General features: G+C 39.9%; 2 protein-coding genes across 2 annotated transcripts; both read right to left on the bottom strand.

Moving 5' to 3' along the window:
* Window positions 1-283: 283 nt before the first annotated feature.
* LOC308093209 (uncharacterized protein) lies at window positions 284-14537 on the bottom strand. The gene is made up of 10 exons (XM_080439465.1): window positions 14152-14537; window positions 11759-11908; window positions 11274-11339; window positions 11070-11135; window positions 7000-7060; window positions 6626-6891; window positions 6414-6479; window positions 4699-4759; window positions 4384-4590; window positions 284-3142 (listed from the first exon to the last, which is right to left on the bottom strand). The coding sequence occupies exons 1-10, from the start codon at window positions 14325-14327 to the stop codon at window positions 1784-1786; spliced, it is 2478 nt and encodes an 825-aa protein (XP_080295591.1). The 5' UTR covers window positions 14328-14537; the 3' UTR covers window positions 284-1783.
* Window positions 14538-17201: 2664 nt separating this feature from the next.
* On the bottom strand, window positions 17202-21082 carry LOC308094137 (uncharacterized protein). The gene is made up of 6 exons (XM_080440612.1): window positions 21050-21082; window positions 20753-20918; window positions 19251-19337; window positions 19073-19138; window positions 18334-18394; window positions 17202-18226 (listed from the first exon to the last, which is right to left on the bottom strand). The coding sequence occupies exons 2-6, from the start codon at window positions 20908-20910 to the stop codon at window positions 17297-17299; spliced, it is 1302 nt and encodes a 433-aa protein (XP_080296738.1). The 5' UTR covers window positions 20911-20918; window positions 21050-21082; the 3' UTR covers window positions 17202-17296.

Here is a 21082-nt window from a genome sequence, read left to right as displayed (position 1 = left end):
GGTTAAGGGGTGCCATGATCCGATTATGCCATCAGTTACAGACACGAGGAAATTGTCCCAGTCTTCTTTATACCCACACAATAGCAGTAGCAGACAATAGGTTTCCTGTATGTTGGATAGTCTCAGCTCAGCATCTCACACTAAACCATTAAACGATTCATAAACCATAGCAGAATCGTTCAAGAAAGTATAATTATTCTCATAATTATTCATTTGCAAGACAGGGCCTTTGGTTGGGTTGAAAGCTATGAGCCAGAGAACCAACTTGAGGGGATCACTTTATTACAGTGTACAATATCAGATTTCTAAGGAGTAATGTATGAATCCACTATGTAAAACAGTGATTAATTCCTGAACGATTTACTGTACTGTGCGCTCTAAACTGGCACAAACTGATCTGCTTGAACAGTGAAAATTAAGCCCCGTCAATAACAGAAAGGGCACAAGATGCTGATTTACAGATACCAGAGATATTAAAGGATATACATTGAAGTAATACCGTAAGAAAATATGTATTAATTCCCTTCTTCCCTGTTAAAAACATAGTAGAGTACATGTATTTGTTATCAGAATAAGGTATCAGTCCCTTGTTCACAATGTTTAACACATTGTGACAAAATACTTTTTTTAAATAGACAAGCAGAAGACATTATAGATGTAATATTTTTTTTATGTTGTCTTGTTCTTTGGCTTTGAATAAAACTTCAAACCATGACTCTTAGAACTTGACTGAATAAATATCAATTTAACCTCAAAAGTTTTAAAGAAATGTTTTCTAAGTGCTTAAGAGGCTTCTCAAGATTAAAACAAAGAAGAAAAAGAAAGAAACCTGGTCCTCATTTGTCACTGAATAATGTATCATTGCTTACACCTCCAATCCCACTACATGGTCTGTCTCAAAGTCTGCTTTTTTTACCCAAGATGTCCAAGCCAATCACAGTAAGGCTTCCATCCTTTAGATGTACAGTCTACTGTCATGTCTAATCCATTAATCATCCCCTGGCTTTCCCAGCACCTGACAGACACTTTCCCAGAGAAAGGAAAGCTGAATAGGTTTTCCAAAGCTTTGAAGCAAAGACATGATAGACTTTCAAACAGGTTATGCACCTGTGTACAGACTAGAGCAAGGATAAACATAAGCAGGAAGCATCCTACTTTTTGATCAAAGTTGAAACAATGGAGAGAATTTAAGAGTTGCAAGCCAATTTTCTCTCTTTTTTTCTTTCTTTCTTTCTTTCTTTCTTTCTTTCTTACTTTACTTCAGAAAACCCATAATTCCGCCCTGATAAAAAGCTTTGCCCTCTCCATCTGCATATCTATAAAAAAACATATTTGGGAAAGTCTGGATGGAGGAAAATACAAAGTCTCTTCTATCTTCAGTAACTGTAAAAGTATCTGTGGAGAAAGGCTTTTTCTTGCCACAACAGCTGCAATGGAACTGGAGCCGTTTTGGACAATGGACTGAATTTGTCTGGGCTTGTATTGGGTAACATGGATATAGAAGTGTGTGAGTAATACATTGATTCTAAAATAAACACATTTACACACTGTAACCGATATTCAATCTGTAGGGAAACAAGGATATCAAAAGTTAATTTATAAAACCTGGGCCTACGTCCTTCTCCTGTTTGTAATTGTAACCATGTTGAGAATTAAGCAGATCTCCCCAAACAGTCCAACTCCTTTGACCCGTCTATTTTGAACAATACTCAGCCAGTGAAGACAAACATCTTCATAAAATCTGTCATTCTTCAGCAACAGCTGCAAGTAATTTAAAAGACAGTCAGACTAATGGATTGTTCTTTGACCTTCCTCTACGTCTCTCTCTGTCCTTACAGGTTTGAGCCCCACCTCTTTTCTTGGGTTTCCCGCTTGTTGGGTCAAAATCAGAGTCACTGCTATGCTCTTCACTCTCAAGGTCAAAATCTGAGTCACTGCTATGCTCTTCACCCCCAGAGTTCGTTGGTCTTCCACTAGATTTCCAGGTGGTCTTTCTCGGTTTCTTGCTTCCCCTCTTCTCCTCTTCCTCATCTGCTGAGTCAGAGGCTGAATAACTGTTGCCCTGACCTTCTTCAGTCTCATCACCATCGCATAACTTCCTCTTCAACTGGTCATCTGAGGTTATTACTGCACTACTCACTGAGTTTCCTTGACCTGTGAATGTATTGTTCCATTTCTTTGTAACCCCCTTCTCTTCATCTTCATCCTCCTCCTCCTCCTCCTCCTCCTCAGAGTTGCCCGTGTCATTATTTCGCTCAGCCTCTTCCACATCAAGACCACTATTCTCCATGTCAGTCGTGTCATCTAATTCAGCCGTAGACTCATTCTTGTTTGTCTTCTTCGTTTGCACTTTCATTCCTGGGCCAGGTCCATGATAACGCTGGATGTGACTCTTCAGGCTAACATTGTGATTAAAGCCCTTATCACAATGCTGACACTGAAAGGGTTTTTCTCCTGTGTGGACGCGCAAGTGGGATTTGAGGTGGCTTGCCTGGTTGAACGAACGTTGACACACCTCACATACAAACTGCTTTTCTCCTGTGTGCACGACTGAATGCCTCTCTAGTCTTGCTTTATTAGCAAACCTCATGTTGCATATCTGACAAATGATAATGACGGGACCTCTGTGGCTCTTTCTGTGTTCACGGCACTCACTGAAGGTCATAAACGTCTCTGGACAGTCAGAACAGTGATAGGGTTTCACTGCAGGTGGATGGCTCCACTCATGTTTAATTTTGTCTGCCTTTGTTTTGAAGGTTTCCAAGCAGAACCTGCACACATATTCCCAGCCTTCCTTGTGGATCCTGTTGTGACTCTTTAGATGAGACGCGGTGGCAAATCTCTTACCACACACATTACAAGAACAAGGCTTGATTTTGTGCTCACACGTATGAGGCTTCAGATCTTTGAACAACATTCCACATTCAGGACAGAGTCGGCGGAGCTTTCGGCCAACTGCTCCATCCTCTGCAAATTTCTCACCACTATCGGGGTCACCATCCATGGGCTTGCTGTCTGTATTAATGAGCTTCCAGTCGAAGGAGTCACTTTCATCATTAAGAATACCAATATTTTCAGTAAGGGTGACAGCAGAATTATGTGGAACACTGCTGAAGCTGTGAGTGTCACCCAAGGGCACAGCCTGGAAAGATAAAGAAGAGGTGATCAGTAATGTGTGAAGTAGGAATGCATCTAGTTTGATAGTGAGCCAACCTGAAAAAAAGCGGACAACAAATTAAAGGACTGATTACCACATACTGCAATTAACTCATTGCCAGCCAATAACGCATATATGCGTTTTTGGCGTTTTTTTAAAGACCAAGGAGATATGATTTTTCGAAGATCTAGACTCCTATCCACTTCCTTGTTAACTTAAAACTTAAACATTCTGTATCTCGGCTCCTGAGTACTTTTTGTTTTTCAATGAAAAATCTCTGGCAGCCAACAGCTAAAAATCTGAAATAACTCTGGCAGCTGGTGAGTTAAAGGGATATTTCACTTTCAAAAAAACTTTTTTTGAAAGTGAAAACGTGTTTTTTTTTTCATTTATTTTATTTAATTTTTTTATTGTATTTTGTTTTTTTCATTTTCCAAAAAAAATATAAAAAATAAATGAAAAAAGTAATTGAAAAAACACGGCCCCCTCACGCATTAGGAGGGCAGGGTGAGTCACCAGAACCAAGGACGGGTGGAATCTAACATGGTTAAAATGGAGTTTGAAGTTACAATGGGTTTGTATAGGAAGGGGGCGTGTCTGATAAAATGAATATCAAATATCTAAATAATGAATCAAGCAACTTAAAAACTGTCTGGGGGGTTCACAAAGGTAGATGATAAAATGACCAAAAGTTTTTTTGAAAGTGAAATATCCCTTTAAGCATGTGTGTGGACGCCTTCTTTTTGGGTTCCGTACATGAGTCTAAAGCCCTGCTTAGATCCCCCCAGGAGACATTTCCACTGAATTCTGGGACATTTGCAGTATAGTATGCACGGTGCAGAATCTTACACAATGTGCATAAAAACGCACAATTGTTGCACAATAGGCAGCGTGAGCGTGGTGGCTAGTACTGGCTACCAGCAGGCTGTCACTCTGTCAGACAGTTGCTGGCTGTTAAATGGATGAGCTTCTAGATCTGCTATTTTTTTTTAAATCTTGAAAATGTGTGCAAATCTTTGAATATCTATATATCTTTAAAGCGAACATTTGTAACTCAAATCTTTGCTTCATGGGGATCCCTGGAACAAAACATTTGTAGATGGGGGTCCGCGGCCAAATACATATCTAAACATTTTCTAAATCCTAACAGTATGTTGCTATATCAGTGGTGCTCCTAACCTTTCCATGTCAACGACCCCCAAAATGATATGTATTTGGCCACCTACCCCCATCTCAAGATCAGGCGTCCAGTCACTGTCTGAACTGTGATCTGATGGCCCCTCTCCCCCTCCTTCATCAGAGGAGTCAATTCCTTCATCGGGAGAGTCATTTTCTTCATCAGATGAGACATTTTCTTCATCACTAAAACCAATAATTTCAGTGATGGCGGCATCAGAACTCTCTGGATCATGGGTGTCACCTGAGGTCACTGCCTGTAACAGTTAAAAGAGGAGATGACCTGTAACCTCCACTGTCATTAGAATGCATCTCTAGTTGTTACATCCTCCATTTCACATTTTAGATACTAGTGAAAGTATTACCTGCTGGGTCTTTCCTTGTATGTGGGAGGCCACGTTACCGATTGAATCCATCCTGGAAAACCTGAAAAACATGAAGAATGTTAGACTAGTTTTCCTGTCCTGGAAAATACAAGGACAATTTGAGAAATAGATGAATATATATATATATCGTCCTTTATTTATCTCTGAGGGGAAATCCAGGTGTTCAGGACAGACACAGGTAAGTGACACAAATAACTATTTTCTTTTTGTTGGGGGGGGGGGGGGGGTGTTTTTTTTTTTTTTTTTTTACAAATGGGTTTGTGAGTACAGTATGTCTGTCCAGGGCTACTGTTACAAACCACAGCACAAATCACTGTCAAATGTCTTGCCAGTAAGCCAAGGAGGTACATTTTTCACTTGCCATACATCATAGATACGGCATAGATGACGGACATCACAGACTGGCCACATAAAGTCCAAGATCATACCGTTATTATAACAGCAAAGAAAACAAAGACCAAAAATAGAGGATGACAATAATGACAAAGAGAAAGAAATCACAATAAACTAACTAAAATGAGTAATAATGGTTGTAATGTGTTACAGATAATAACTGGACAATTAGAAAAAGTAGGGGTTTTATTTATTGTTTTTAGCTCATTTTACATGCTATGGAGAAGATTGAAGTTGCTACAGACAACATACAGCCACTAGATGTCACACTAGATCAGCGGTTCCCAACAGTTTCTGAATCAGGGCCCAATTTGAAATCCCAAAAGCATCCGTGGGCCACCCAACTAGCCGTTAAGTGGTCAGATGGGTGGGCCGCGTGCATTTTCAGAGCATGTTTATTTAAATGATCAATCAATCGTGATCCAGCTTGGATCAATGGAACCAACATTGAGAAAAGATGCCATGCCATTTCTATTACATTAACTAGATGTCAGGGCCGCGAAGCGGCCCTCACATCTAGGCCCGATCCGAAGTTGGTCCAGACAGAGTCTAAGACTCATCAGATGTCAGGGCCGCGTCAAACTCTCCAAACATTTCCTCCTTCTAAATAGTCAAATTCCTCCTCATGCTTTAGCGGTGTGTGTAACAGATTCACATCCTCATCGTTCCTAAACATTTCGACTGTTATCCCTTCTAAATAGTCAATTTCCTCTGTAAGAGATATTTCTGAACCATGACGGCGACCTGGCCTAATTATAGCTCTGCACACACGTCATGCGAGAGGAGAGGGGCCTCTCCTCTCGGCCCCTCTTCCCCCCCCCCCCCTCCCCCTCTCCTCCCTCCCCGCTTTGCTTTGCGGCCCTAACCTCTAGTCCCATCCTCCCAACCTCGGTCATGTGATAAAGAGGTCAGACTTCCTGTATCCGGTTGCTATGGCAACCAGCCAGATCAGGCTGAGGGTCTGATAGGCAAATCAGAGAATCAATCAAACCGAGAGTCCGATCACTGATCGAGGTGGGGTAAGATGCCTAAAACATAGCCATAGCTCTGATCAACAGTCTGTGGCAAGTTTCGGGGCAAATGGAGTGATCCTGTGCTTGCTTACCCCGCACGAACTTTCGGAGCTTTTGTCAATTATATAGTAGTAAGATAAGATAGTAAGATAGTAAGATAAGATAAGATATATATATATATATATATATTTTTTTTAATCTTAAGTGTTTTGCCAATTATTTGGGGGCCCACTTGCACTATCCTCACGTCCCACAGGGAATCGCTGCACTAGATACAATTATTCATACCTTTCCTCCAGGCTTTCCGAGGCTGAGAGGGTTTCTTCATCACTGCTCCGTGGCTGATGATGTTCCCTTCAAACAACAAGTCGCTACATTGTAAAATAATTGTTTTAATTCACCTAAACATACTTTTGCACTTGCTAGTCTGCTTCTTTGACTCAATGTCCGGATGAGACTCTATAAATGCAGACAGCTATAATACTGTTTAGAACACTCACCGGTCTGGTGAAACTGAAGTCAAGAAGGGTTTGGAGGTCGATGGGCCAGCTAGATCATTACAGCACGTCCCCTCTCCCCCTGCTTCATCATAAGAGTACTTTTCTTCATCAGGGAAGTATTTTTCTTCATCAGGGAAGTATTTTTCTTCATCAGGGAAGTATTTCTCTTCATCAGGTGAGATATTTTCTTCATCACTAAAACCAATAATTTCAGTGATGGCGGCGTCAGAACTCTCTGGATCATTGGTGTCACCTGAGGTCACTGCCTGTAACAGTTAAAAGAGGAGATGACCTGTAACCTTCACTGTCATTAGAATGCATCTCTAGTTGTTACATCCTCTGTTTCACATTTTAGATACTAGTAAAAGTATTACCTGTTGGGGCTTTCCTTGTATGTGGGAGTCCCCAGTACCGATCAATTCCTTACTGGAACACCTGAAAAATATTGAGAATTAGGTTAGGCTAGTTTTCCAGTCCTGGAACCAGGGATAATCTCACAAACCACACAACCGATCACTGTCGAATGTCTTGTGCACACTGCCAGTAGGCCAAGGAAGTACATTTTTCACACGTTTCATATTTTTTTTCGAAACATTTAACTTCAAGTCAAAGGCAGTTGCATCAGGCTGAAACCTTGACCAAATATGGAGCCATACATCATAGATAAGGCATGGATGACGGACGTCACAGACTGGCCACATGAAGACCAAGATCCACAGCCATGCCGTTATTATTATTGCTATTACACTATATTATGTATTACCTTACCATAAACAAACCCAACTGAAAACAAAACTCAAAGTATGTTCAGATGCATATGGTCAATGTAGGGTACTCAAGAGTTAAGTACCTGCCATTACCAAGTATCCAATCCATTACCTTTAATTCAAGTCAACTTTATTAATAGAGCGATTTATAAACACAAGCAATGGCATGATTTGTCCAAAGTGCTTAACAGCAAAGAAAACAAAGAGAAATACAAGATAATATAATCTGAATAATGACAAACAGAAAGAAATTACAACAAACTAACAAATATAAGTAAATATAATATTAATATGGAAAATGAAATGCTAGTTTAAAGTAGTTTTTTTTTTTGCTTCTATTAGATGCTATGGGGAAGTTTGCCCCACAGTCTCATGAAGACTGCCACTAAAATGCTTGTTGCTACAGACAATATACAGCCACTAGATGTCACACTAGATCAGCGGTTCCCAACAGTTTCTGAATCAGGGCACAATGGACCCTTCGCTAAGCCCCACCCACTCCACTCTGTGACTGGTGGTGCGAAGTTAGTCACACCCAGGCCTGGCAGCGCCTGGCAATCTCTGCTTCTCACCCATTGACTTGCATGTTAAATGACGGCTTTTCCCCTTAAAAATAATCGATCATTTCAGCAGCAATAGCTTCAAAATCTCTTCTAAATCTAGTCAACAAGGCCTGCAGTAGGCTATGCACTGGACAAATGTGCATTATTTCAATAAACTAAAAACACAGGAAATGTTAGAGGGAGTAATAGCCATGGATTCACGACGGTCGTCTGTCTCGACCGTCATGGATGAACTTCAACCTGGTGTTTGCACTTTCTCCATTAATAGCCCGTACATCTACAGAAACGTTCATATTTCAAATATAAAGTGCTTATCCCATGGCCACGGATGTTACATTAATGTACGGGCTCTCAAAAGTACCCGTATCATCCCTATTGTTCAATAAAAAGCATTTTAATCTGATCGGTGGCCATTTTCTCCATATGCTTTCAACTAAGTAACCCTATCGGTTGGTAGGTGTATTGCACTCTGATACATTATAACTCTATGAGAAAATGGCCACCGATCGGATTAAAATGCTTTTTATTGAACAATACAGAATATATGGGTACTTTTGAGAGTCCCGTGCATCATTTTAACATCCGTGGCCATAGGGTAAGCAATTTATATTTGAAATCTGAACGTTTATATAGATGTACGGACCGTAAATGGAGAAAATGCAAACACCAGGTTGAAGTTGATCCATGACTGTAACAGGAGTTTTCATGTACCGCAGGGTAAGACTACAGTAGCAGTTAATAAATAGACGAACAAATGAATGAATATACTTTAACGTGCGGAATCCGAAACAGGCAGCGCTGTGATTCTGAATTTTGTTACGATTACGGTGATTAGTGACACCACCTGGGCGAGTGAGTCGTGTAACTTTCCTGACGTTAAAGTTGTACAATGCAGAATCACAAATAACGATTTTTAGCAACCTCTGCTGGTCACTACCGTCACTGCATACAATTTCCCTAGTCCTCGATTACCCAGAATTCCATTCGTTTTCACCGGAAGCCGGAAGCGTTTCAAAAAGCGATCTTTTAATTGTTTTATACTATCTACGGATCGTTTCTCTTAGCCAGTGGAGTAGAGATGCGCGGATGGCTTTTTTTGTCACCCAAATCCGCGTTAACAAGTTCATTATCCATCCGCCATCCACCCGCGGTACTTATATCATCCTATTTATAGATCCGCACCAACCGCACCAAATAATTGTTATTTTCCTGACGTTAGTTTTCTTATAAACAGTGTTACTCACCACTGTCGCGATGCAGTGACTGTATACAATCCACAACCATGGTAACAACAAGCGCACGTCTTCATTAAGTTACTTTCGCTTTCAACCACTTTGTTGCCATGTCGGCTTTATATAAGCTTTTTATAAGCGACTTTTAAAATAATAAACTTTATTTATATAGCACCTTTCATGACATAAATGCAGCTCAAAGTGCTTTACAGAAAAAGAAAGAAAAAGTGAAAACAAAACACAGAGCAAAAACAATGCTCTGTGTTGCGACTTTTGGGCTTGTTTGGCACTTGTTTTGGGCTTGTTTTCATAGACCTGGCTACTTATTTCTCTCGCAACCTGGCAACACTGGCTGCCTGTAAAGCAACATGTCGTGAGCGGCTATTTTTTGCCTGGTGTAAAATGACGTAATATTAAAATACTACAAACGCACACACGGTGAAATTTAGTGCTTTTTAAAAGCTATTATAGGCCTATAGATTGATATCATTAATTTAATTCCCGCATTATTTCACCCGCGGTTTATCCAATATGAATTAATAATTATATTTGATTGACCCAAATCCACCCAAACTGCGGTTAACTGCGGCAACCGCGGCTAAAACCGCGATCCGCGCATCTCTACAGTGGAGCATTAGTTACCATGAGCTGTGCTTTCTTTTTCTGTTATTTTTCGATCTTCCAATCCTACATTCTCTTCAAATCAGCGTGAGGTTCCTTTTTGTTAATAGCGCGGTAGTTCCTGGCCAAACAGGAAACCGTTGCGGTAGTTCCTGAGGACGTCGGCCACGACGTCATGACGTTGGCCAGGAACGTCATTTTCCCGGGAAAGTCCCCCCCGTACACGTTCAATAGAAAATATATAAATAAAAGGCTTCCGGGGGTGAAATTCACGGAGTGGGTGTTGTGAAACTTTTGCCACTCGCAAAAGATATACAATTTAACTTTAGTTTTGTTGAAAACGTTACCTAGTATTACTTTAAGCTGTGTATGTGTTCAACAACACAGCCATGCAGCCTTGCAGTTTAAACGCAGATTTCAGCTTGGGAAAATAACCCTCCAACGGTTTTGGGAACGTGGAATCTGTTGCTGGTTCATAGTCACCATTGCGTTATCGTGGTATTATTCCTGTTCTTGCTATTATGTTGCAAATTATTGTGTGTGTGTGTGTGCGGGCGAAATAACATTGACAGCTATGGCAGGTGACGAAAGCTTGCCAGACCTGTGCCAGGCTAACAACGGTAGCTAAGCTGGCATTGGACAATCGCTTTTGGGGTGGGGTTTAGCGAAGGGTCCATTGGAAATCTCAGCAGTGGGCAAGTGTTTGTGTATCCTTCTGCTCTCACTGCACAAGGGAGAGAGAGCTGGCCAGTATGAAGCATGTTTGTTACAATGCTGCTTATTTCTAACCTAAAATCTTTTCAGATGCATATTTTAGTGTGCTGATTAAGTTTAAAATTAGTAATACACCGTTTGGATGTCATCTTGAATGAGATAAAATAAAACGGAGTAGCTCTGTAATTAAAATCTGGTGTGTTTGGAGGAACGTGCATATATGGGAATCACGCAGGTGATTGAAATCAAGATTCATATTCATATGGCATCTAATGATAATGTCTTCATTATGACCGCGGGTATACTCTAGTGTGAAAACCAACATTTTTATTTCACTAGGTCTTTAAGTTCCTATTTATTGGCATCACAATGAAAACTCACTTTTCAAGGTTTTAAAGAAGAAATACCATGAGATTTTTAGAGTATGTTTTTTATATTAATGTTATATTACCATTGAAGTCTTAAGTGTTTTGCCAATTATTTGGGGGACCACTTGCACTATCCTCACGTCCCACAGGTAGGGTGCACAACATACAATTATTTATACCTTTCCTCCAGGCTTTCCGAGGCTGAGAGAGTTTCCTCATCACTGCTCCGTGGCTGATATTGCACCCTTCAAACAACGCAAAGTCGCTACATTGTAAAAAGAAATGTTTTAATTCACATAAACATCCTAGTCTGCTTCTTTGACTCAGTGTCTGGATGAGATTCTATAAATGCAGACAGCTATAATACTGTTTATAACACTCACCGGTCTGGTGAAAGTGAACCTGAAGTCAAGCTGGGTTTGGAGGTCGATGGGCCAGTTAGATCATACCTAAGAGTGTCATGATGGAAACATAATAATAAGCATATCATTAGTTAGTTAAGTGCCTGGCGGCTGCACACTACACAACTTAAAAAATCCTGACATGATTCACTGTGATGTGGTATAAAAACACAAGATGACACATTTATTCAGTCATGCTGTAATACACTAAGACTAAGGTATGACTGAATTCCAGGTAGAACATAATAATCCTAGCTCTGTAGAGGCCATGTAGTCTCGCGTTACTAGGCAGGTAAAGGCCTTGGTGATTTTGGATTTATTTGTATTGTGCCAAGCATCCCGATTCCCGACTGAAATTGTTGATAAAATGACTACATATAATTCAAACGACCAGTGATTATGTGCATTTATGTTGGCATGCTGATCTGAAGAGATGGTGTCGGTGTAGTTAGCAAACCTTAGCTTACCAATCAAGAAGGAAAGTGGCCATCTCTGAATGTGTTTTCAGCCGTCGAATCTCCATCAGCTCACACCAACGATGAAACGCTGATGTAATGTTCACCCTTGTCTTGGCCGCCTTTCTCTCAGCAAGTATTGTCAGTACTGTCGGCAACTTACTGGGGTAAACAAAACACACATTTTGGACTTGTCAAGATTTTGTTTTTTATTATACAATTGTTGGGGTGGGGGGTACTTTTATACCACACCTTTCTAAAAGCAACTTAACTTTGGTTTATGAAAAAGACAATTCATTTTGTTTTATTTTCAAAAGGTGTGGTGACTTGAATTAATAACCCCCATTTGTACACCCAAGTCTTTGAATTTGAAAAACATTGATTGAATATTTTGTTTTGGGGTTGATATTGTTGATTGGTTCTTGAATTTAAAGTGACTTTGAATGCAATTTATGTTGGGGTTGATGATTTTTGTAATTTTTTAAAATGCGTTTGTTGTAACCCACCTCTGGTTAGACTAAGTACTCTCTGGTAGGTACACGCCTACCTGGCACCCCAAAGCAGCTAACTGTGAGCACCAGCACAATAATACAGCGGCTGATCGAGGGAAATGACTGTGTGTGTGTGTGTGTGTGAGTGTGAGTGTGTGTGTGTGTGTGAGTGAGTGAGTGTCTGTCCCTCAATTTAATGGGAATTAGAGAGAGCACTAGTGAGCACAAGAGAGAATGCGTTTGACACTTTTATGGCCCAATCAATCAATTATGTGGCTCAGTGCAGGCAGCAACAAACACACACACACACACACACACACACACACACCCTTTGATGTTCAAAGGGGATTAATTAACAGTGTGTGTTCAAAGCACCGCCAACCTCCCCTCCATCCCAACCACCCCCACAGACTGGATAGATAAATAGCTGACCCCAAGTCTTCTGATTTTATTGCTGTGTGTGTACTGTATGACTTTTTTTTGGTCTTTTTTTATTGTGCTCCTTTTCCTCTAAGCACCTTAACGTCCATTGTCTATCATGCACAGTATAAGTATAACATGCACAGTATACAATACATTGCTGCTATGCTCAGGCACCTTAGTTTAGTTTTTTTTTTTTTTTTTTTTTTATTATCTCAGGTAATTTGTAAATATGTAGATAACTTGTCTGGCCTTCTGTTGCTCTCTTGTTTTGATCTCCTTCCCACTTGCCCCCCACCCTCTTCTTCTCCCCCCCCCCCCTCTTCTTTCTATGGAAACTAACGTTGCGATGGGAACGATGTACAAAAAAGAATTTCACCCACTTTTTTACCTTGTAAACCTGTGATGTGACAATAAAACTGATTCTGATTCTGATTCTAATACATGCATTATGCAACGTAACAATGGAGGAAGAAACTCCGATATTTATAAGTAAAAGTAGCAATACCACAGTGTAGAGATACTTTGTTACAAGTAAAAGGCCTGTGTTCAAAATGTTACTTAATAGCCAATCTCATACTCCAGTAAAGTCAAAATACCTCAAAATTGTACTAAATGGCTTACTTGGCAACTTTGAGAAATTAAAGGCAGACTAGGTAACTTTGAGCCTAAATTTGAAAAATATATATATTTATTTTGCATTTTTTTCCTCTATCAGCCACTATATAATTATGCTGCTGTGTTTCCCTGCAGAATGACACATCCATCTGGCTGTATTTTGGTTTTGTTCCACTGTTTATATTGACCTTCATCCCTTGCAGGGACTTAAAAGTCTGTGGGTGGAGAGGGGGGGGCTCGAGCTCTTAATTGATCCCTTTGAACTTCACAGGGGTTGTGCACCGAGTTGATTGATTGGGCCATAAGAATGTCAAACTCGGTCTGTGCTCTCTCTAATCAATGAATGCACGCACCAAAGACAGCAATCACTTTGATGCCTGTCAGAGGGGGGAGGGGGGAGTGTGTGTGTGTGTACACACACAGATCTGCTATCTTACCTAGTATGCCTTAAACTTAAAGGGGTTCTAAGCAACTTCAGAGATCGAAAAAAGAAAAAACTCCACCCCCCCCCCCTCCTCACGTCACACTGAGTGCACCCGCCCCCCCCCCCTTTATTTTGCCAGATAAAGCCTATGGTGATGTCAAAATCATTTGAAGCCCGAATTCAGCAATAGACTATGATGCGATGGTTATACATTTATTTACCTCTCCCCATGGTTGATAAAATGACCGTGTAGTATACAATGAAAGCTAATGGACCCAGCTTCACCCGATAGGAGCGTTAGCATTGGTTACAATGGAAAACCAGATCATTTGGCAGGACAAAAGCTTTGTGGCTGTGTCCACCAAGACGAGCAGATTACAAAACATGTTGGTTTACATTGGGAGCGCTGCGTTTTATTATGTGAATAAACGCTTTGGTAGAGAAAAACATACCTGTCCAACAGAAACATTCCCAAATCAGCGTCGCTCCTCATCTGCAGCCTGTCCTTCAACGCACGCCATCGGGTAAACGCAATCCCCAGATTTACTCTTGACTTGCCGCGAACTTTGTCTGCACGGCGTTTACATTCATAAAACTTTCTTTTCTTTGATAAAGCCAGATCGGCCATTGCTCCGGGCTAGTACGTTCGTCTGAATCAATGAATGAACGCAAGGGGGGGGCTGTACCTGGGAATACCTCGATACCTTTGAACACACCCTCGCGCTGTTATCGGCTAGAACACAGCATCGTGTTGTCAGTACCTTTCTTGAACGACGTAAAAACATTAAAATAAATACAATCTTCCAAAAAGTCGAGGAGACGAGGACTGGCTGGACTACAGCGTGGCTGTGAGCTGAGCAGTGTCATGTCAACAACACTGGAGATGGGGAGGGGGGCGGGGCCAAGTTCCTTAAAGCAATAGCATCAGTTGCAACAACGCACAGTGGTGGAAGAAGTACTCAGATATTTTTACTTAAGTAAAAGTAGCAATACCACAAATGTAGAATACTCTGTTACAAGTAAAAGGCCTGTTCAAAATGTTACTTGAGTAAATGTACAAAAGTATTGGCATCAAAATATACTTAAAGTACCAAAAGTAAAAGTACAAAAATGTTTGTCGGCTATTTTCAAATAGCCTGCAGTATAAAATAGGGCTAAAGTGGTTAATGTATGTTTTATAATATAATAATTTATATCTGCAAAGTAACTTGTGACTAAAGTTTTCAAATAGTTGTAGTGGAGTAAAAGTACAATATCTGCCTCTGAGATGTTGTGGAGTAGAAGTAAAAGTATTGAAAATTGGAATTACTCCAGTAAAGTAAAAAATACCTCAAAATTGTACTTTAAGTACAGTACTTGAGTAAATGTACTTAGTTACTTTACACCACTGGCAATGCAGCTAAGATTCCTAGGTCTACTAGTAAACAATTATATTTACTTGAAGTTCAAAGGGATCAATGAATGTCAATATAAACAGTGGAATGTCAACATAAACAGTGGAACAAAACCTAAATACAGACAGAGGGATATCTTTCTGCAGGAAAACACCCCAGCATAATTATATAGTGGCTGATAGAGGGGGAAATAAGTACAATTTTGGCTTAAAGTTAACCAGTTAGCCTGATTTTACACAAGATGTCCAAGTATAACTTATTCTTAGATCAAGTATAGTCTACTGGCATGTCTGATCCATTACATTAAGCAGCCTGTGGTTTTCCCAGCACAAGACAGGCACTTTGTCAGAGAAAGAAAAGCTGAATAGGCTTTCTAAGGCTTTAAAATACATGATAGACCTTCCAAACTAAATATTTGGGACATTCTGTCTCTTCTGTCCTGTTGAGCAAGGCATTTTTGAAACACAACTGTAATGGAGCTGAAGTATTTGTCTGGAGTTGTATTGGGTGACTTATGGATGTGAGGGTGTGAGTAATACTCATCCCTGTAGAAATATCCCAACAATTTCTTCTGCAAACACAATGTCACTGGAGACCAATTATAGTAATGACACTATAATAAGCACAAACTTGTATTAAATCACTAGCAAATTAATCACCCAAAACAGTAAAAGGCATTTATGTCAGGAGCAGGGCAGGAATTTCAGGGAGGCCCTCAGTTTAGCCTTGTTCCCCTCAAAAAATGGCATGCCCTGAGGCCACAGCGGCCTTAATGCCCCAGCTGACTGTGCCACTTTCTCCTCTGTCTCTTTCTTGTCAATATGTAGACACCAGTGTCTCTTTCTTGTCACAGACACCTGCGTCTTTTGTTGAGATTCTGAATTCTTAACTCCCCTTAAGTCCACATCTTTAAACCAATTCAGTAACTTTGATTAGTGCAAAAAAAAAAAAAAAAAAACCTGATGAGGGAAATCTGTGATACAGACATGCTCATTTAAAGACTAGGCAGTAGTCATGCTTAGGTGTTTGACTGCCATCACCAAATGGCATTGTTCAAAGCTCAATTCCAATCAGTAAATCAAGGTATTCTGCAGTCTGTCATTTCTGTACAGCACACCACTGTCCATTCTGCCTCTATTCACGTTGGTTTGGAAGCGGAAGCTTCTCATGTGTAATGAAATAATATTTTAATCAACATGTGTCAAATAATTACTCATGTAATGTGTGTCATGTACAGCTGATCATTGTTGAAAAATAAACCCCTTCTTTGCGAAGGGGGCAGAGTTTATTTACCAATGACTGGCTCACTATTATCACAGTTACTCTACTAGTCCCATAGTACATTCAGTTCAACAATAAAATGTAGCTGTACGGTCGTATGCAGTTGTGAACGAGTGGGAAATCGCATTAAAGCTCACGTTTTCTATTACAGCGCATATTATCAAATATTGTTAGCCCTATCAAGAGCTGGGTCAATAACCAGACTGGAGAATGAAAACGTTTCTTGTCAGAGATTAAAACAAACTCAGTCCGAGTCCCTGGCTGTGGTTTTAGAATACAGCATTCGAGAGAGTATATAATATAATATATATATATATATATATATATATATTCGCTGCCAGTTAGGCATACGATATCAAGTTACTAACCTGAGCTTTAAGGAAACAAAACGTGTAATAACAGATGAAACTTGCCGCAACATGCACAGCTATTTGACATCACATCAGTGCTGGTTAATAAACACATTAACAAACTGAGATTCAATCTACAGGGATACTACAAGGACATCACCAGTCTAACTCATAAAACCTAGGCCTATTGTGAGTGTTAACCATGTTTACCATTTTCAACATTAAAGGGATACTTCACTCTCGGGCCGGGGACACATTTAAAAAAAATATTAAAAATAAATGAAAAAAGTTATGGAAAATTCATGGCCCCCTCACGCATTAGTAGGACACTCTAATGCGTGAGGGGGCCATGAATTTTCCATAACTTTTTTCATTTATTTTTAATATTTTTTTTAAATGTGTCCCCGGCCCTAAAGTGAAGTATCCCTTTAAGTATCGAAAGTAGATTTCCGCAAATCTCCACAAGTAGTCAAAATAAGTATAAAAATGTCCCCAAATAGTGTACCTAATTTGACCATCCTATTTTAAATACTCGTCTTGTACCAATCTCCACAGAGAGAGAAGAGAAACCTTCAAGAGCACAAGCTCTTGAAGATTGCATCAAGACGAGCACTCTTCTCCATTTCATTCGTCTCAACTAATTCAGCCTCAGACTCATTTCTGATTGGCTGCTCCAGCTGCACTTCCACCCCTGGGTCAGGGACTTGTCCATGATAACGCTGGATATGACTCTTCAGGACAACATTGTGATTAAAGCCCTTATCACAGTGCTGACACTGATAGGGTTTTTCTCCTGTGTGGACGCGCATGTGGGATTTGAGGTGGCTTGCCTGGTTGAACGAACGTTGACACAACGTACACACAAACTGCTTTTCTCCTGTGTGCACGACTGAATGCCTCTGAAGTTTATGTTTGCTATGAAACCTCATGTAGCATATGTCACAAACAAGATGGCTGGTACTCTTTATGTGTTTACGGCGCTCTTTGAGGGTCGTAAACACCTCTGGACAGTCAGGACATTGATAGGGCTTCTCTGCAGGAGGATGGAACCGCTTGTGTGCAAGTTTGTCTGGCCTCGTTTTGAAGGTTGAGAAGCAGAACTTGCAGACATGCTTATAGCTTCCCATATGGAACCTCTGGTTGTGTAGACTTAGAAGACGCTCAGTGGCAAATCTCTTACCACACACATTACAAGAACAGGGCTTGATTTTGTGCTCACATGTATGAGGCTTCAGACTTTTGGGCAACTTTCCACAATCAGGACAGAGTTGTCTGGGTTTTAGGCCATCTTCTTCATCCTCTTCTTCTATGGGTTGTCTGTCTTTATTATTAGGCATCCAGGCACTGTCTGACCAATTGATAACTTCCCCATCTTCCTCTCCTTCATCAGAGGAGTCATTTTCTTCATCAGATGAGACATTTTCTTCATCACTACAACCAATAGTTTCAGTGATGGCGGCATCAGAACTCTCTGGATCAATGCAGCTGTGGGTGTCACCTGCCTGTAACAGTTACAAAGGAGATGACCTGTAACCTTCACTGTCATTAGAATGCATCTCTAGTTGTTAAATCTTCTGTTTCACATTTGAGATACAAGTAAAAGTATTACCTGTTGGGGATTTCCTTGTATGTGGGAGTCCACAGTAGGGTTCTCATGAACCCTTGAAAACCTGAAAAACATAGACTAGCATTAACCTAAACATAAACATTAGACAAGTTATGAATAAATGCAGAGAATCTGTATCTGTGGAGCTTTCTGTCTTGGGCGTAACTCAAGTGCCATCTGATTGATCGACTTCAAACTTGGCGTCTATCGCTGAGGACCCAAGTGTGTGTTGGGCTGAGTGGGAATTTGGTCGGTCTCTCTGTGTCCCATTTAATGCCCATATATGGAGATCTCTCTAACTGTCTGTCTGTGTCCCTTTTATGTCCATGTATGGAAATCCCTGATGTCATAATTATGTCGTCATAGTACATACGTCGTAGACTGGCCTCCAAGTACTATGATAATGGGTCCTGTACCAAGGTCAAGTACTCATGCCCCAGTAATAATATTAATATATAATATAATAATATAATAATATAATAATATAATAATATAATAATATAATAATATAATAATATAATAATATAATAATATAATAATAATAATAATAATAGGTTATGGGCAATGAATACCTTACCACTAGTAAAAGTCGATCATAGCTGCTTGTACAGTAGATGCTATGGTGAAGACTGTTCAACAGTCTCACGGCTGCCACTGCAAATGCTTCACCAGCCTTTAGTTTTAAAGTTGCTACAGACAACATACTGCCACTAGATGTCACACTAGATAGAATTATTTCTACCTCTCCTCCAAGCTGTCCGAGGCTGACACAGTGTCTTCGTCACTGCTCCTTGGCTGATGATGCTCCCTTCAAACAACAAATCACAACATTGTAAAAAATAATGATAATTCACATCAACATTGTTTGGCACTTGCTACTTGCGAATATAATATAATATAATATTCTTCATACTACTCACCAGTCTGTTAAAAGTGAACCTGAAGTCAAGCGGCGCTTACGGCCACATTTGCAGGGTTTGGAGGCCCAACCATCAAGTTGCTCATACCTAAGATTATCATAATGATAACATAATAAGCATGTTAGTAGGCCTGATGCATACTACACAACTTTTCGAATCCTAACAACATGCCCTTTTCTTTTCACACCAAATCTCTTTGCCAAAAATTGCTGATGCTTGTAACTGTTTTTTATATTGTTGACAACTGCATGGCCTGCAGAGAGCCCTCCTCCTCCTCGCAGCATTTCAGCGTCAGGCAGCAACAAACTAAAGCAGTGAGGGGGTAAGATGGATGATCATAGAATTTAACGCTGCTTATAATAAGGCTACCGTTTAAAAAATGTAAGTCCTTGTGAAATACTGATTAAATGTAAACTGCAACAGTTTGAAAAAAAAAACATTTAAGTATTGCTCATGCGCTTTTTGTGTGTTTGCTGTATTAATAGCCTGCCTCATTTCAGTGGCTGGTAGTATTTAATACGGAATCAGAAATAAGTGAAGGTTTGCGAGGCTACCTTTATTCCTGTTTAACATTTACATAATGTGTTAAATTACCAGTGTGCATGGGAGCTGACACAGTGCTGTCAACATCCCATAGTTAACATTGGTTGCAAGTCTAGAGTGTGTTACAATATTCACTTGGTATGTTGTCTCTCACTCGTGCTGGCATAAAACTTATTTTTAACTCTATGCATAAAACAAACATACTTGGTCTCACGCACTGTATATGCACAATACAACAACAACAATGCGTGCTCGAGTCGACAGTTACTATAGTGGTGGAAAAAGTAGCCTACTCGATGTTATTTTTTACTGAAGTAAATGTATCAATACTGCAATATAGAAATACTCTGTTACAAGTAAAAGTCTGGAATTCAAAATGTACTTGCGTAAAAGTAAGCTACAAAAGTATTGGTGACAAAATTTACTTAAAAGTACCAAAAGTATCACGTTTTGTAATCTAAATCTACAAAGTAACTAAAGTTTTCAATAATTGTGGTGGAGTAAAAAGTAAAATGTTTGCCTCTGAGATGTAGTGGAGTAGTCCAGTAAAACCACTCGATGTTATTTTTTACTGAAGTAAATGTATCAATAGTGCAATATAGAAATACTCTGTTACAAGTAAAAGTCTGGAATTCAAAATGTACTTGAGTAAAAGTAAGCTACAAAAGTATTGGTGACAAAATGTACTTAAAAGTACCAAAAGTAGAACGTTTTGTAATCTAAATCTACAAAGTAACTAGTAACTAAAGTTTTCAATAATTGTGGTGGAGTAAAAAGTAAAATGTTTGCCTCTGAGATGTAGTGGAGTAGTCCAGTAAAAGTTTTGAAATTTGTAAATAATGAAGCAAAAATACCTCAAAATTGTACTCTAAAGCACAGTACTTGAGTACATGTACTTAGTTACTTTTTACACCACTGACAGGTTGATCAGAGGAGTCGGCAAACCTTACCTTACTTACCGATCCAGAAGATAAGTCGCCACCTCTGCGTGTGACTTGAAGCCTCGCATCGTCATCAGAACACTCCACCGACGAAACGCTGATCCTATGTTCACTCTGGTCTTGCCTCTCCGTGCGTCGGCAAGCTTTGTGGAAGGGTACTTTACTTTAGGCGGCATGTTGCAGCCTGCAGGGGTTAACAAAACCTAAAATCCTGGACTCTTCAATTAAAAAAAAAAAAAAAAACACACAAAAAACATATATATATATATATAATATGCATACGAATACAACGTTGGTGATGATGACAGCACTAACCTTTCTTATTTGATTGTGCACGAGTGATAACAG

This window comes from Gymnoscopelus braueri (assembly GCF_963280865.1).
Source record: "Gymnoscopelus braueri genome assembly, chromosome: 10".
Taxonomy (NCBI): domain Eukaryota; kingdom Metazoa; phylum Chordata; class Actinopteri; order Myctophiformes; family Myctophidae; genus Gymnoscopelus; species Gymnoscopelus braueri.
Note: the sequence above shows the minus strand (reverse complement) of the source record. Positions and strands in the feature narration are given on the sequence as shown.

What these genes read in the sequence shown, in the direction of transcription:
- LOC308093209 (XM_080439465.1), bottom strand. Translation starts at nt 14,327, where the DNA reads ATGGCCGATCTGGCTTTATCAAAGAAAAGAAAGTTTTATGAATGTAAA. An exon ending in GCCACTTTCCTTCTTGATTG is followed by an intron (nt 11,340 to 11,758) that starts GTAAGCTAAGGT and finishes TGACACTCTTAG; the next exon opens with GTATGATCTAACTGGCCCAT. An exon ending in ACTTCAGTTTCACCAGACCG is followed by an intron (nt 6,480 to 6,625) that starts GTGAGTGTTCTA and finishes TGTTGTTTGAAG; the next exon opens with GGAACATCATCAGCCACGGA.
- LOC308094137 (XM_080440612.1), bottom strand. Translation starts at nt 20,910, where the DNA reads ATGCCGCCTAAAGTAAAGTACCCTTCCACAAAGCTTGCCGACGCACGG. An exon ending in GCGACTTATCTTCTGGATCG is followed by an intron (nt 19,338 to 20,752) that starts GTAAGTAAGGTA and finishes TGATAATCTTAG; the next exon opens with GTATGAGCAACTTGATGGTT. An exon ending in TACAAGGAAATCCCCAACAG is followed by an intron (nt 18,227 to 18,333) that starts GTAATACTTTTA and finishes TAACTGTTACAG; the next exon opens with GCAGGTGACACCCACAGCTG.